At 37.4% G+C, this 17,264-nt stretch overlaps 1 protein-coding gene across 3 annotated transcripts in view; it reads left to right on the top strand.

Annotated features, from left to right (window-relative positions):
• Positions 1 to 17,062, top strand: part of STX7 (syntaxin 7) — a 30,891-nt gene extending 13,829 nt beyond the window's left edge. For all 3 annotated transcript variants that reach the window (XM_058836201.1, XM_058836202.1, XM_058836203.1), the window contains 8 exons: positions 7,275 to 7,344; positions 8,859 to 8,949; positions 10,577 to 10,714; positions 11,399 to 11,451; positions 12,114 to 12,204; positions 12,856 to 12,928; positions 13,907 to 13,989; positions 15,655 to 17,062. In XM_058836201.1, the coding sequence (XP_058692184.1) occupies positions 7,275 to 7,344; positions 8,859 to 8,949; positions 10,577 to 10,714; positions 11,399 to 11,451; positions 12,114 to 12,204; positions 12,856 to 12,928; positions 13,907 to 13,989; positions 15,655 to 15,747 (692 nt within the window). In that variant the 3' untranslated portion in view covers positions 15,748 to 17,062. The remainder of the gene's footprint in view (positions 1 to 7,274; positions 7,345 to 8,858; positions 8,950 to 10,576; positions 10,715 to 11,398; positions 11,452 to 12,113; positions 12,205 to 12,855; positions 12,929 to 13,906; positions 13,990 to 15,654) is intronic.
• Positions 17,063 to 17,264: the final 202 nt, after the last annotated feature.

The raw sequence follows: 17,264 nt of genomic DNA, 5'->3' as shown, positions 1-17,264 counted from the left end.
CTATAAAGTGATTGATTTAATGACTTCCCGTTGGCTGAGCTGTAATAAATGATTGCATGATCAGTTACTGTGCACTTAATGTGTGCTTAGTGTGTTCTACGCCCTTATTAGAGCCAATAGTTCAATCTCTCTTCACTGCGTCACTGAAAGACCATTATACATGGGAGTAGACTAGAATGAAATAATTACAACAGCACTGAAAGAACTGAGGGCAGATCCTGAAGTCGAGACATTGTTGCTGGTGTTCCTGGTCGCTCTGGGGTGTGGTACTATTTAGAAATGACAGAAGCTGTAACAAAATATAAAGAAAAGGTTATGATATTGTGGGATGTTTTCCCACTCTTCATGCTTACTGTGTCTTTAGTCCTTAGAGCACAGAGGACAATCTTCAGGCCCATCCTCATTTTATTTTCTCCTTCCCACACATACATCAGTTACTGCTTTTCTGTGCTGATGCATTCTCCTGTTTTAGAATAATCAGTGTGACACACTGAGTTAAGACAGAATAAAGCAAATTACTTAAAACCAAATTACTGAAGTTTTTAGATACTTGATTCCACTTAGGTGGGTTCATGGGGATGTTTTTAGTGTAAACTGGTATCTTGACTTGTGTCCTGGATTTGATTCCTCTGATAAACTGTCACTCTTCGTTTAAGTAGGGCTAGCAAGACAGCACTGTGGCATTGTGATTTATGTAAAAATTGAAGGAGTGTAAACTAGACTATTAGCTTTAAAGAGGGTCTTGCACAGAAGACTTTCATCTGATGAAGCTATTGCAACTAAATCAGAATCATTGAATTGTGTAAAGGCTTGGGTTGGAAGAGACCTTAGATATCACCTAGGTGCAACCCCTGGCCATGTGCAGGGATGCCACACACTATATCATGTTGCTCAAAGCCCCATCCAACCTGGTTGTCAAGATTTCCAGAGATGGGATATCCACAGCTTCTCTGGGCAACCTGTTCCAGTGCCTTATCACCTTCACAGCAGAGAATTTTTTTCCTAAACCTATTCTCTTTCGGATTGAAGCCATTCCTCCTTGTCCAGTCACTAGGTGCCCTTGTAAAAGGACTCTCCATTTTCCTTGATCCAGGAATGTTTTCTGCAGCGTCTCTTCATCTTTAGTCAAGTACCCTCAGCGGAAGTGCAGAAGGAAAACACATTGAATTGGATTTTAATAAATTGAGGAAGTCTGGCCCCAGGAAAAAGCAGCTTGAACTGGTGTAATTTTAACAAATAATTCTTTTTTTTCCAATAACCTGCTCTGAAGGGACTCTGAAGTTTATTAGATTCCACACAAATTAATCTGTAACTGGATGTTCTCTTTGTTGATTCACTTGTTCAGCTGGAAAGAAGTAGGGGATTTCTTCATAGTTACCCAGCCGGTTGCAGCGTGTGTGAAGTATTTGACAAAGCATTTCTGCAAGGTGACTGTGCTGGTGCTGTAATCGCTGCCTATTTGCCTTATGAAGCCATAGCTGGAGCACAAGGCTCACATGGAGCAAATCAAATGTTGCGTTAATTGCATGCAAAGGAACATTTTGCTGATTCTGTTTATTCTTCTTGGGCTCAGGAATAAGGAAAATGGCTGAAAAGCAGTGTCTTTAAATACCTGTTGTTGTTTTAACCCTGAGAACCTCAGTTACTAAAACCCTGTCTGTCTCTTTTTAAGTATAGGATGGTGACAGAGGTGGGACCATTACAATTAACATTCAGGAGGAGCTGTTCTGCTCCTTCTTCCTGTGAGGTCCCAATCCTTGCTGTTTTGTAAGGCAGGTTTCATTGTGCTTGCTCTGCCTGCTTGTCTGGTTCGTGTTCTCTGCAGTGCAGTGCCTTGGTGTTTGTTGCTCATGTTGCTGTTGGTGTTTCTTCCATGCACACCTAGTGAGTGCCGCATTTTCTGTGGAAGCATTAGACCATAGCTTTATGAAACTGGGCAATGTGGTGGGTCTGGCTGAAGGAAGCTGAAGGAAGCAGCTGCTGGAAGGCTATAAAGCAGTCTTGTGCAATCCAAGTAAGAAGTGAAATTACTGCAGTGGGGTAATAAGTAGTACTCATTAAACATATTTGCCCTCAGTTTCATGCTTCTATATTGAGGTATATTTTTAGAATTCTCAGGATTATGTTGTTGGTACATGCCATTTTCCATTTCTAAAGCTCATCCTGGCCACCTGAGGTTTTAAAGTTTGGTTTTCCAAATGTGAAATAGAACGGAGTTTAAGGTAGGAAGACAGCTGACTGAAGGTAGCTTGAGAAAGCTTATCTCCTGTAGCTGGAGTTACTGGTAAACATTGGTAAGACATGTAAACATGACATTGGTAAACATGGTAAGACCATCCTCAGTTTCCTTTGGCTAATGCTGTAGATGAACATGAAAAACAGTGTTCAGACACCTCTCAACCATGCCAGAGAGGGTAGGTGACCTCCACTCTGTTCTTCATTTCCATTCTCCTAGTCAGTGCATTGCCTTTCAAACATTAGGATTTTACTGAAGGATTTGGGTAGGGTTTTTTTTTACCTTTCCTAGTGCAGCAATGCTGTGGTGTTGCAGCTTGCACAGTGATTTCTAATTCACAGTTCAGGATTAAGAATATTTGCACCCATGATCTTAGAGGAAATAAGTTGTTTACATTTTGGTCTTCATTGTATTAATTTATTTGTGCCTTTATTTTACATTTAAAAGTTCCTATGCCACCTTTTAAATGTTCTGATTTCAAGGACTGGAACCAGCAGTTATGTCAACGTGGCTTTACTTATAATAATAGAACAACTTTGCAAATCTGGCTGAAAAACAAGACAAAATGAGGAGAAAGGAGAAGAAACTTTCTTCTTTGCTAGACAGCTCTAAAGCAAGGGTAGTTGTGTGATCCAGTATGTGAAACATGGTTTTATTTATGAAAAAAATTCTATGTATTACAGTTCAGTCAGGAACACGTTTCTCAAGTACTCCTACCTGTTAAACATGGTAAATATTTCCACTGCAACTATCTCTACTTTGGTGACTCTTGTAAAGAAAAGGAGGTCTTTGATAGCAGAGATTACTACTTTCATTTTTATGTTCTCCTTAACTAGAGGAAGAGTCTTCCACTGACTAGAAATGGAACCAATGTTTGGCTTAGTAAAAATAAACACAAGCTGACTCTTGAATAATTTTCTCTGTAGGAATTCAGGTTAGGTCTTAATTGTTTCTCTGGCTCATCATTAACCATGTCTGACCTGTTTCTGAGCATGTGACTAGCCTTAGAGAGGCTGAGCAGCTTTTATCAGCTAATAGTTGTGTATTGTGAGATCCAGATCAGGAATTCTGGAAAGACAAATGAAAAGTCTTCTTAATGTTATGTTATTGCTTCTTTCTAAGACAAGACTAATTTTCAGGTGAAAAAAATTAGATTCCTTTGCATGCAAGAGAGCAGTTTCTTGGGAAAAAGTGCATTTTGCTTGCATGGTGTCATGTACCCTGCTTCCTGCTCTGCTCAGTTTCCAAAGTGGACTTGCTTTCTTTTATTGCCAACCCACAGCTGGCAAGGTGCTGTTCCTGCTGGTGGAGTGTGAGCCCTTACACAGCTGTTGATTTCCATTCTATGCAAACATCTACCCTGATGTGCAGTGTGAAGTGGCTGCAGGAGTTTCCAGCCTGTGATGCAGGCTGTTGTCATACCCTGGTGACTTTGGTAAAGAACACCTGTATGCACACGTGGTGTGTCCCCTTGTGCAGCTCCTGAGCGAAGTGCAGCAGCCACCTATGTATGCCCAAGTGCTCATGTGAGCCTGTGTCTGACTTTGCACTGAAATGAATTAAAATCATGCACAGGATCCAGTCAGTCTCACTGGCAGGATTGGTAATGTCCAGGACAGAAGGGACCTTAGATTACTCCTGTCTTTTGGAACTCCTTGGAATGTTTGAAGAATTGGGGAACTGGGGAAGGGAAAACCATAATGAGTGAAGCAACCTAGGAGCCTGTCAAAACTGTGCTGTGATCTTGGGTCCCTGACTGTTACCAATATGTTTGCAGTGCAGTGCTAGGGCTTTGTGGGCTAGGCCTAAGCCTTTGGCTCTCTGGGACACCTGGGTGTTGCTGATGGATTGAGGGGACCAGAGCAGATGCTGTGTGCTGTGACTTGCCAGCCTGAACTCCCTACACAGGGCTGAAAAGCTGGTTAAATGAAGAAGGCAGTACCTTTATAAATACAACTATCTGCAGTGAAATCAGGAATTTAGGAACTTCTGTTTTCCAAAAAGTAATCCCAGGTTTCCAGCAGTTTTGCTCTTCATTGCATGCTTGGTTCTTCTCCCTGCTTGTTTCACAAATGGAGCAGTGGAAGGAGCAAGCAGAGGTATTTCTGTAGTCTAACTTTTAGTAGGAGACACTAAGGCTACTCTGCTTTTCCCTTAAGGAAAGGAAGGGATATTGTCTTATTCAAGAAGTTGTAAAGCTTGTCCTTGCTTTTAATTGGATTCTGTGAGATCTGTGTGTGCATGTGAGGGAAGAGGACCCTTCCCTCAGTGATCCCTGTGGTAACATCTTTAATCCTGTTAAAAAATTTGGTTCATGAAACTATGACTATAAACTGAATGTCTATAGTTTAGGTGGCTTTATGATTATATGTATAATGTTATATCAAATATTTGAATGAGAAGTAGCTACAGTGAGAAATCAGTAAGAACAAGCCAAACCAAAAGAGTTGTAAGACTATAAAGAGTGTATTTTTTAGTCTGGTATACACTCCAGCATATTTATATTAATACAAAGGAGAACAAAGACTGGATTTCTTTAACTCATCAACCTGTAGGTGTATACTTTAAATGAAGATTTCTGGAAAGTCAGCTTCTCTACTTACTTTGTTATACTGGTCCTACTAACTTCTTTTTGGCTTTTTTATGAAGCATCTTTCAGAGTGCTGCTGAAGACTATTGGCCAAAATTTACTTTTTCTGCTCTGCCTTTTTTTTTTCTATTTACTTACTTGAATAAGCATTTTCATTTTTCTATGTGGTATACTTCATATAAACAAATAGTTCAATTTTTTTCAATAATAACCATTATTGTGAAAGATTCAGGTGGAAAATACTGAATCACAGGAAGCACAATAAAAAATTCTATTATTTCAGCCCTTAGGATTTTTTTCCTCTATTTTTTTCCCTTGTGATTTGAAGTCCTATTGGAAATTTGCTATTTTTATGCATACTTACAGACTTCATGGTAAAATGAAGCTAAATTTTTGAATCACAAGACCAGAACTGCCATGAGCTCTGCCTCTGGAATTGTATATCTGACCAATTCAGCAGTGCTGGCTTTTAATTTTCTCGCATTTATGTACTTGTGTCCAGCTTTAGAAGGAGGATGAGTATGCAATTATGTTGGAATGCAAATATTTTAAGTATAAGACACGTTTTAGGGAATTTTTATTTAAAACACAAACCTGCGTTTTCTTTACTGGCAGTTAAATAACGCACCTCTAGGTGGCGGCAGGACACACCGGGACTTTTTCTATCTCTTTTGGTTTTCTTTTTACTCTCCCTTTTAAAAGTACATACGGAATAACCGAGCTCCTCGGCTCTGGAGTCAGAAGAGAGAAATAAATTGGCGTTCAGTCTTATAGATATTAAAACACTGTGTTCTTCAAGATAACACCAGCCAGTTATCTTTTTGTTTGTTTTAAAACAGTGCATTACACTGACCATAAAAAGGAAGCTTAATTGCCCTGAGCTCGTGTTAATCAGTGTGCGTGAGCAGCTGCAGCTGCCCAGAAGTGCGGGCAGCGGTCACTGCCTCGCCCAGCAGACGGGAGGCAGGGAAGGACTGGTCCTTAGTAGCCAGTGGTAGCCAAAATCAAAAATCTCCTCTCGTGTTTTGCTGGTTTTCAGCTCAGTTAAAATACAAGATGCATGAAACCCACCTTACAGTGCTATTCCCCACAGAAGTTCTGTTAGTACTTTATGCCATTTAGTTCTCTCAAAAACACTTGCTTTAAGTATCTTATTTTTTACCTCATGTAAATCTAACTTTCCCATTTTTATGTATTCATTACCAGGGTGTGCACACCAAGTATTGGCTATAGCAGTTGTCAGCATTGGGATGTTTTGTAAAGTAGTGTAGGTAATCCAGTATTATCTATAAAACATTCACTGAAGACTGGTTATGAAGCAAAGATCAGAATTAATATTATTGCTAAAAATGCGTTAAGGAATTGCAAGTTTTATCTAACTGGTTAATGTAACTCGTAGCTTATTTTCTTATTTTACCTGAAGTTCTGTCTGCTACAGATTGCTTCTGTAGTGAATGGAAAAGTACTCTCTTTTTTTAATATGTTCTTTCTTCCTTATGTAGGGTTGTCACTTATTGCATTTTTAACTGTGTTTAGGAAAAAAAAAATAGTGAACTAATGAAGTGAGGATCCCACATAATATCTTACCATATCTATCTGTCTGGCACACCAATCTGCCTGGGGAGAGTCACAGAAATACAGGGAAGACAAATCTACTCCTAGCTGAAGTCAAGTAAAATGAGTTATTCTGAATATTTATTGTTCTGTCTAGAACATGAGATTGTTAAACTGAGATAAAGCATCTTGAAGCTGCAAGATTTTCAATGTGAAAAACTACCTATTCTTTAAGTTTCTGTCCGTTTCTCTCCTTGCTTTCTCATGTGACAATAAAATATATTAGGCTGAAAATAAGGCCCAGACAATATGTCACTTCTTGCAGTTCAAAACTAATGTTTTATGAAATGCACTTAAAAATCACTGGCAGTTTGTATCCTAGACTTAGAAACATAAGAGTCTCAAAACTGCAGTTTAAACCTGGACATGTGAGTTTTATTTCCTTTTTAATGTGCTGTAAACCCATGAATGCTTTGTTGCTGTCTCTTCATTGATACATGGATTCTGAAATATTTGTGTAAGATAATGTTATAGAAGTCTTCCAAATAGTTTTCCAAAATTATGTACATAAAATAAAGCAGAATAAGAATGGTGCTGATTTAGACTTAGTATAATGAAATTGAATAGTCTTTAGATTGCCTTTTTCAACCTAAAGATTTGAATACATTCCTATACTTCATAAGAAACCCCAGGTTTTGTCTTTGACATGGCAAAAATCATTCAGTAGTTGTTCTGGGACTTACAAATAGGGTCTTTGTTGTAGGTTTAAAAAGTCCTGCATATCCATTTCTGTCAATTTATTTATATGGCTTTAGAATTGTCAAGCAAGAATGCATAAAACTGAGTAGCAATTGGCTCTGCCTCATTCAAATTTTTCTTCCTCTTCACAAACAGCTGCTGAAATACAAAGAATACTACATCAGCTCGGAACACCACAGGACACGCCTGAGCTGAGGCAACAGCTGTGAGTACTTCACACGAAAACAATTTCATTGCATAGTAAACAATCTCCTCTTAGGTGATGAAGTGGATTTCTGTTAGGCAGAGTGCTTGATTTCCCTGAGAAAGGTGAGCATAGAGAAATATTTGTAACTTAGATGTTGAGATGTGCTTTCTAAAAGTAGGATAGTCTGTAAACTCGAATCAGCTGGTTTGCTTGTGCATGTTGCCTGTAGTATCAGTGCATCTATAAAACCTGTGCTGTTTGTTAGCAAAGTGGCACAACCAGAAAGCAGTATCACTGCTCAAAAACATACCCCCACACCCCTCCTCTCATCAACATTTCCTATCTGTAGAAGTGTCATAAGGTAATAAATATAGTGGGGTGTGTTTTTTATGAGGTGGGATACTGGGAGAAGAAAGGGAATGTCATTTTTAGTGATGTAAGCTACAGTAAGGGATGACATTATAGAAAAAATGTGTACCAGAAATAGTAACAGAAGTGAAATCAGACTCCAGGGCAGATGCTCTGCTGGAGTTCAGTCACTTAAAGGTTGACTTTCACTAATACGGCTCTAGGAGAGACAGCCGCTGCTCTCTGCTTCTCTGCATGGTCTATGAACCAGTATGATTTTTTTCATTAAACTCCTTTATCACATTAATCTCAGCACCACAAATGCATGTAAGCAATGTGTTGTGCTCACCCTGGCATTTTTTGTGTGTTTTATGCTGTGCTGCAGCCGCTGAATAGTAGGAGGAGGTGTGTTGGACCAAAGTCATGATGTTCAGTTTGTGTGAACAGCCTAATTACTTCATAGTAGCTGAGTTCAGGGACCTGTAATATTAGCCAGGTACAATCCACAGGAGATATTCTTCTGGGGACTAGAAATAGATAAAAAGCAACATACACAGTTTATGCAGTAACCCAACAGGATCTAGGCATAAATTCACACCTAAACAGAGCAGAAACTGTTGTTAAGGACATGCTTCAGACCCTTATTGAGATAATTTATGTATATATAGTAAGCTTGCCTGAGTTTTTATCTGTTTTTCACTTGCCTGAATATTTGGCCTTTCCAAGAGTTATTTGATTATTTTAAATACTGATGCTGAAGGCTTTGATAATAGCTTTCCAGGAAAAACCTTTTTATATAGACTGGGCAGGGAGGAAGCCAAAGCAGGTAAAGAATTTGAGTTGCTTCAAGGAAAAAAAAAAAAAAAAAGACTATTGGTAAAGGCTTGTATGATAATATAAGAAGTATATTTATGTATTCATAATGACTACACAAATAAAATAGAAGAAACCTAAGGGGAAAAAAACAAGTGGGTAATTAATAATGCTGTCACACTGAGCAACACACCTTCTTCAACACCTGTCCTGCCTGGAATTCATGATTTCTTGCCTTTACAGCGAAGAACAGACTAAAGATGGCTTTGTGTGCTTCAGAGAAGCTTTTAGTACTGATGTTTTTCCAAGAATCAGTAGAATTCAGCAAAGTAACCCAATGGTCTCTAATGAAAATTTGCATTTGGTTTTAGGCAACAGAAGCAGCAATACACCAACCAACTTGCCAAAGAAACTGACAAATACATTAAAGAGTTTGGATCTTTGCCTGCGACAAGTGAACAGGTATAAAAACAAAAAGCATGGCTTGTTTGACTATTATGTTGGCTCATGTAAAGTAGTTGAGTCACTTCAGTTCTTTATTCCTGTTTTCAAAGCACTGTTTAGTTAGTCAACACATTAGCGCAATGCAGGAATACTTAAAATGTAAGAATATTTTGTTGCTGTCCAGACTTGTCTCAGAGTTGTTTTTATGTATCAGGAGTGAAGTAATGTGACTGAAGTAGTGGGAATCAAGGCAGTGTGCTGTGCCTTTCTGATTTTTCAGGTAGCTGCACACTTTGTAATCCATTGCAGTGATGCTGTATCTGACTCTGCCAGCACTCTGACTGCTTCCAGGGTCAAGGAATTGTGTGCCAAAGTGCTGTTCACCCACTGCCTAATTAATTTGATCATTACAGTATGTCTGTTCTGCATCACTCAGATCAGCATATGTGCTATGTCTTGTCACAGACTTTTCCTTTAGCAAGAGGACTAGACAGGAGCTGTTACTAAATCAACCTTTGCAGTCTTCAAACTGCTTCTTTCTGACATCTGTGTAAAATCTTTCAGTCAGAAATACGTGAAGTGGCTGTTGTGGTTAGTACACTCCTGTCTGCCCTCCTGTAGTTTCTTATCCTAGCAAAATCTGTCACTTAAATAAGGGAAGAACAACAGGATCCTAGAAAACATGGATTTGGGTTATTGTCACTTAAACAGCTTGCAAGGTCTGAGGGTGGTTACTAAGGAGCTTTTGGGAAAGTAATGGTTTTGAAACACTGAGTTCAAATGACAGGCCATGATCCATGTGTGCTCATCCTGTCAAGCTGTAAACTTCTAAGAGCAGTGTTAAAACAGCCTTGGTATATAACCTCTAGTTCAGCCTTCCTTAGTTTGTTGAGTTTTTTATTGTCTGCTTATCTTGGAGTTGAAAAGTTCACAGTGAAATGTTTTACTGGTTAATTTTATGCTTTTATCAAAGCTATTTCTTAATGAAATGTATAAATAACAGATTCATGAATGGCAAATGACAACCTTTCAGAAATTTGTAAGGGTTGATATATGCATCTACTGGGAAAATATGGTGGAGGCTCTCTTGAGTGCCCAATATTCCCCTTCACTTCACTACATCACCCCAAACCTGAAAGGTTAGAACAAGTATTTCTGGATCTGTTCTAAAGGACTTAAGGGGTGTGAACCCACTTCTGGATTCAGTTTAATATGTATTTCCAGCATTTATGTAAAATACATATGAAGTGCTCTGTTCTTTCTTTTCTGCGCCCTTCCTTCCCTCTAAATTCAGTCACCTCTGCATATTTTAGCATTCCTGGTGTCAAAATACTTCACACCAAAGCAGATTTCACAATCAGCAGATCATAAGGAAGGTGGAAGTTTTCTAATCTCTTATCGTTTCTCATTTCCAGCTGTTAAATTAAAATAAATACATTAATTTCCTTTTTAAATGCCTTAATTTGTGTGGTTATGTGGTCCCAGAAGGAAAGAAGGTTTGTCCATGGAATTGCAAATGGCTTTGTTGACAGCCTTCCCTCAGACCAATTTAGAATATATATACCTTGGTATTTAGCAGCCTGGAAATAGTAAAACCTTGGAAAGCCTGAGCTCATTTGACTTGGTAAAGCTTTTTCTCCTACAGCGTCAAAGAAAAATACAGAAAGACCGTCTCGTGGGGGAGTTCACCACAGCACTAACAAATTTCCAAAGACTCCAAAGGCAAGCTGCTGAGAAGGAAAAAGACTTTGTAGCCAGAGTAAGAGCCAGCTCAAGGGTGTCTGTAAGTATCAGAAAATGTGCCACTACATTCTTTACATTGGTGTTAGTGGTGTTATGTGTCAGATTTGTCTCCACACTGGAGGCAAATTACTTAAGACAAATTTACTTAGCTTATAGCTGAGTCTAAATGCTGCAGAACACGTGCTATATGATTTTATAGTAAAGGCTGCATTAAGTTATAATAACCTCCCTGGACAACTGTTACTTTTTCCTTGCCTTTGTCACACAAAGGAATGAACTGCTGCTATGTTCATGCTGTAATCTTGCAAAAGCAACTTCTAGTAGATTTTGAAATGCTTTTGCATTTATCTTTAGATATCAACAGATTTTTTCCTTTGGGGAAGAATGACTTACCAGATTTCAGTGGAGTATTAAGGTGGAGAAGTGCTGAGTAGCTTCAGATGTTAAGCTTTTCCTTGTCAGTATATCAATTTTGCCTTTTCACTTTGTGCCAAATACACATTCTGTACTTGTCAGTTGTAGCAGGCAGTTACTGAGCTGAATGCTTTTGCTTGTATTTCAGCCTTATGCATGCATAAAGCAAAATCAGGATGAGAATGTGTTGAATCATGCTTCACTTTGACTTACTAGAAACCTTCTAGTATTGTCTCCTTATAGAAATGCTGCCAGTACTGTTTTCAGGGCTATAATGTTTTATTTATGTTTTTAAACACTGATCATGTAGGGTGGGGCTCCAGAGGATAACTACAAAGAAGGAACACTTGTCTCTTGGGACAGGTAGGTTGAATTACTTAATATGCCTTAATCTAGCTCAGAATAATAAATGGCTTGCAGGGAAACAAGCTGCCTATGATTTTTCTGGTTTTTAGCATAAGGAAGATACTTTGATGGCATACATGGGGAGAGAAAGAAGCAGTTCACATAAAGTCCCTCCTTTGTTTCCTGATGCTTCAGCCGCAGCCATGTCCTTTAGTTCCCCTAAGCTGCATTTAGGTATTCTGGGACCCAAATTTAGGGAAGAAGAGTCCAACTTGAATATAGTAAAGCTGTTGTGATAAGGGCCCAGTATTTACTGGGAACTCCCATTACTTCCATACTCTCCAAGAACTGTTTTTCAGTCTCAGATTATTTTTTGTTGCTCAGGTAGATGTAAACTCTGCAGTTGATAATTCAGAAGCAACTTTGACCTTGTATTCATACTTAGAATTTCCAGTCAGCCACCGGCTCTGTGCAGCAGTGCTTCAGGAGCTCTGCTGCACCAAAGCTGTGATGGTTATACCATTTCTGTTAGCCAGGGATAGACAAGGGTAAAAACACATATTTTATTAACTGATAATGTAAAATGGGCTATGTACTTAACTGTAGGTTTATCCTTCTGAATAATTTCTCATTGTGTTCAATTCTGCATGGGTTTTAGTTTGGTTTTTTTTGTCTGATAGTCAACCACAAGCACAAGTGCAAGATGAAGAAATTACAGAAGATGACCTCCGTCTTATCGAGGAGAGGGAGTCTTCCATTAGGCAGCTTGAAGTAAGTATAAGTGGTTTTACAGCAGAATATGCTTTTGATGTTCCAAAGAAATAGCATTTTAAAGGAGCATGAGCATTAATTGGAGGCATGACTCTTGAGGAGTTTGGGTTTGTCCGTGGGTGTGATTTTTCCTTTCAAAACTGCAAATATTGTCTTTAGATGTGAAATGTACATTTGAAATCTACTGTAAGAAAACCATGTTTTGATACTGTGTTGAACCTCAGTGGTTTGGCTATAAAATAGGAGTGCTCATGTGATTACAAGAAAAAGTATGTATATTTTTTTTATAATATGATCATATTATAGAACCATTTGAAACAGTGAATATAAATGTACCAAAATTATACCTCTCCTCACACGTCTTCCCAATGTATTGTTCAATATGTTCATTCTTAAGTGGATTTTTTCAAAAATATTTCTGGAAATACAGAGATTTTCTGTTTCACTGAAACTTTTGTAAGCAAGGGCTTCATAAACTCGATCTCAAAGTACCAGAAAAACCATCAAAATAAGCACATTACAATTTTTTTTTTCATCCTGTAGTATAAAGAGTCATGGATGCACACCCTGGAGAAGAATAAACAGTATTTGTATCTAAATGCACCACAGATGTTAAAATGTGTGATGTACGTTAATGATTTCATTTTGCAGGCTGATATTATGGACATCAATGAAATTTTCAAAGATCTAGGAATGATGATTCATGAACAAGGCGATGTGATAGGTAAGTCCAATTCAAGTATTACCTGAAATTTTTTAATTCAGTTTCTCTGGCAAGCTGCAGTGTAGAACTTCCTTTTGCTGGAAAAATTCCTCTAATGACACTATCAATGCTAAAACAAATCAGGTACAACCTAATAATGGGTAAACTGGCTGAGATGACTGGGAATGCAGTAAGAAAGAATGCCTAAGATATAGTTTAAGCCATGTAATTTTTCATGTGTATAAAATGTCTTTAAAGTAGTTTTTTGAACTGATTGTACATAAAATTGGAGTTTATGTGGGACAGCTTGCTGTGTTTGTTAATGATCTAAGAGTGTAGATTCAGCAAATATTTATACTTTGCCTTTCATGCAAACAGGTTTATTGTTGTAACAATATGTGATTGGAGAATCTATTTTCTATGTCAACTGCTAAACCATGCTCTTGTCTATGTTCAGAATATATTTTCAGGGCTTTTTTGTATCACATTGATCCATAATCGGTTCATGGTTTTTTTACTGAAAAAAAATACCATCTGTGACAATATGGTAGAACACCAAACTAGAGTCATGCCTCTTGGGGTATTGTTTGGTCTGTTGCCTCTGTTTCATAAACCTTAAGACTTCTTTTAATCTGAGCAGAGAGTAATCAGTAGCAAGTTGGAGGACAAGTAAAAGATAATTTAAAAAGAAAAAAAAAAAAAGGCGGAAGTACTGAAAATTTGTGCCCTGGTTGGTATCTAAATTTTAGCCCTGCATACACAACAGGAGAGCTGTTAGCTGACATGAATTCAGCCAATCATTGCCTGGGCAGTTCTGGAGTGGACTCAGGCATATGATGGGTCAAGCTTTCATAATACAAGGTACATTGTTGAATACTGATGAAGACACCAGCATTTTGGGACAGCTGCTGTATATGCTTTCAAGTATATTTTAGCATTCAAAACCTTTGACTGGTTTATGACTTACCAAAATTTGAAATTTTTCATTTCAAAACCAAGACAGCATAGAAGCCAATGTGGAAAATGCAGATGTACATGTGCAGCAAGCAAACCAGCAGCTGTCAAGAGCAGCAAACTACCAGGTAATGCCAGTTGTGTGAAACTGTCCTGAAGTAGTCCTGACTTAAACTTTCTTAGGCACTTTGGATTTTGCCTAGCAAGTTCCTCAAAGGTTGAAGACTTAAAGATTTATGTTAAACTACAATGCTATTTCTAGGTCAATAGAAAATAAAAGTCAGTGACTTCTGAAAGCTTTGGGCTTTGTGTGAAGCTGTTTTCAGCCAGACTGTTTCAGAGCCTTCTGAGATTCTGTGAGAGCACTCTTTACTTAAAATAAACAAACAAACAAAAATCCAAAAACCAACCAAAAAATCTTATACAAACAGACTCCTACTTTTATAATTCAAGACGTTAAAGGTTCCTGTATAGGGGAGAGAGCAAGCCCTTGGAGATCACTGGAGGAGTAGGGAAGATAGGCAGGAAAATCTTCTGAAGATGTGTCCAGTTGGCACTTATTTTTGTTGTCTAAAATCTTCCCAAAGCTGTATATATCCAGCTTTTGTTATTTGCTACTCCGATGCTGAGAACATATTTCAAACTGTCAAAGTTTTTTGAAAAGCCTTCTAATACCTTTAAATTCTACTTCTTTATAACATTTTCGGAATTTATTAGAAATAATCTCATTAGTAATTAATCTTCTGCTTTAAGTTAGAGTTAGTCCTTAGACTTCCTTTTTAAAAATCTTATGTGTGTTAGTAGTAGCTAGGACAGTAAATGAGTGATAGAATGTCTGAAAGACTGCCTTACTGATTTCAGAAGTGGGAGAGGGCGCATCCTTGAGCTGTATTTTAAGTGGGACTACTTGGCACATTAAATACATTTGATGACTCCTACTGTGATACTTAAAAAATTCAGGAAAGAAAATAATAGCAACCAAAAATTTCAATGTAAGGTATAAGTTTTCTGGTTGAAATTTAAAATTAAAAGCTTCATGATTTATTTTATGGAGGAAAGGATGACAGAGTGCTGGTCTTGAGTGCTTTGGTATCTCAAGTTACAGACGTGTATGGGAAATGTGAAAGTTCTCAACATGCTCATAATTTAGACTATATTGTAGTGACATCTATATAAGTGGGTCACTAGTAATGTCTCTGGTGTGGGCTTTTTTGTTTGTTTGTTTTCTTTAAGAGCAGGTTCTACCTAAGAAACTTGGCAAAAACACCTTTAAAATAACTTAGACACACTTTTATTTTTAGACACATTTAGACCATTTTATTTTTAAAATAACTTTAGACACAGCATTCTAAAATTGTAGTCCATTGTTCCCTTCTGTATATACAATAATAGTATTTTTTTTTTCTAGCAGGCCATTTCTACCTCCTCTGTTGTACAACTGATTGTCCATTTTCCTCTCTATGCTGTCACCTGTGCTCATGTTATTTCCCCCAGCATTCTAATTACATCCATTCATTACATTATTGTGTGTTCTTTCATTAGTTTATTATGTATACCAGAAATAACACTGAAATAATTCTGCTGATTAATATAGCCATAAAGTAATGTAGATAACTTTGCTTTTGCTTTTTTTTTTTTCCTTGAACATCCTCAGATGACTTGACCATCTTTGTATGTAAGGACACAATTTAGTTAGATTGCACAAGCAGTAGGACCATAAAAGCGTCTGATAGTTTTCTGATGTTCTCATGTGGTACAGTTTTCAATCAACTTGTTTTTTTCTCTGTTGGCAGCAAAGATCCCGAAAGAAGATGTGCATACTGATTATTATACTTACTGTTGGAGCATTGCTTCTTGGAATCATCATATGGTTATCTACAAGATAAGTCTCTGGAGAAAGCTTTGTAATTTGTATTTAAATTAGGAAAGGAAATTCATAGTCATGGTTTGCTCATTGTGAAGCTGAGTAAAATAGTGGTTCTGTACTTCATCACACTTACATTTTTATAAGACTTTTTGTTTTAACCTGAGAAATAATGTTCTCACTACTGCCATCAGTATAACTGCCTGCCCTCTCAGGTGTGGGTGCTGTCTTACCAGAAAAAACAGTCAAGTTCATAAACTGTTCCATTAACTTTAACATGAAACATCTTAAGATTTAGGGGGCTAATCAAAGTAATGATAATTTGTGTTGACAGGGTGGGTAATTATATTTTGGGATATTGCTAAATGTTGCTGCCAAAACAAACTCCTGAATTGTTGCTTGAGGCAATAAATTCACATCTCAGAATTTATTTTTAAGTTAGAAATATATTTTTTTCTCTCCATTCCATCACATTCACCTACACGTTTGATATGGGTGGTTCCAAAATAAAATGTAAGTTGCTGAAGTCAATGTGATTTCTCTTCTATACCTGAAGCCTGTGAATTAAGCCTTCAGTTTGCTTGAAATCTTATAAATGTTCTGTTTATCTCTGTATCTGGCATCAAGTATGGTTATGTCTGGAAACCTCCTGCAAAGGTAGGTAGAGTGAACGATGTAATTACGTGAAATTTTTTTTTCCAGTCCTTGCATTAAGAAATACTGTGTTTTATTGCACACATCTGGTATCTTTGCATCTGAAGTGTGCATGAGTGGGTTTGGTTAGATGAAAATATGCTCTAGTCTGTGACTTCAGAGACTTACTGGGAAGAATAGAAATTCCCAACTTCCTATCTGCACTTGAATGTCACTGTTCTGAAACTGCTGTGATTTAGTCCCCACAAACAGGTCCAAAGCTCTATATGATGTCTTTTACGCAGCTTAAGAAAAGAAGATTACAAATTCAATTCCAAGTTTAACAGTGGTATGTGGAATTAAGTTAAAATTGGTTGAATCTGATTGAAAGCATTTTAAAAGTTTGATGCTTATAGCCTTTAAAATGACGTTTTTTCCTTTTGTGCCATTTTTTACTAATATATTAAAAATGTAAAAACACTTTTTTGCCAATTAAACTATTTGCCTTTTTACTTAATCTTGATGAACTAATCTTAAAAGTGTACAAAGTCACTTAATCTGTATTTTATAAATTTCTTCCATACCAGATGGATAGAGAATGCACTGTGTACATGGTGAACTATGAAATATTATTTGGGAACAATCTAACTGTAAGCATAAATTAATTGTAACCATGCAACCAAAATAAAGGTCTTTTAAAGAGTACACTTTTCTAGTAGCTGCTTTTTTTCAGAATCCATCTTTAAAAGCACAGCTGTTGTCTTTGCCTTTATGTGAATGATTGAAACTTCTCTGAACAACTCCAGAGAATTTTAGGTCAGCTGGGAGGAGGTACCAGGGAACCTCTCTTCCTGTGCTGTACTTCACATGGTTAATGAAAATGCTCCTGAGTCTTGCATTCCCATA

The sequence above is a fragment of the Poecile atricapillus genome, chromosome 3, assembly GCF_030490865.1.
Source record: "Poecile atricapillus isolate bPoeAtr1 chromosome 3, bPoeAtr1.hap1, whole genome shotgun sequence".
NCBI lineage: Eukaryota > Metazoa > Chordata > Aves > Passeriformes > Paridae > Poecile > Poecile atricapillus.
The sequence above is the reverse complement of the archived record's forward strand: the minus strand, read 5'-3'. Positions and strand labels throughout refer to the sequence as shown.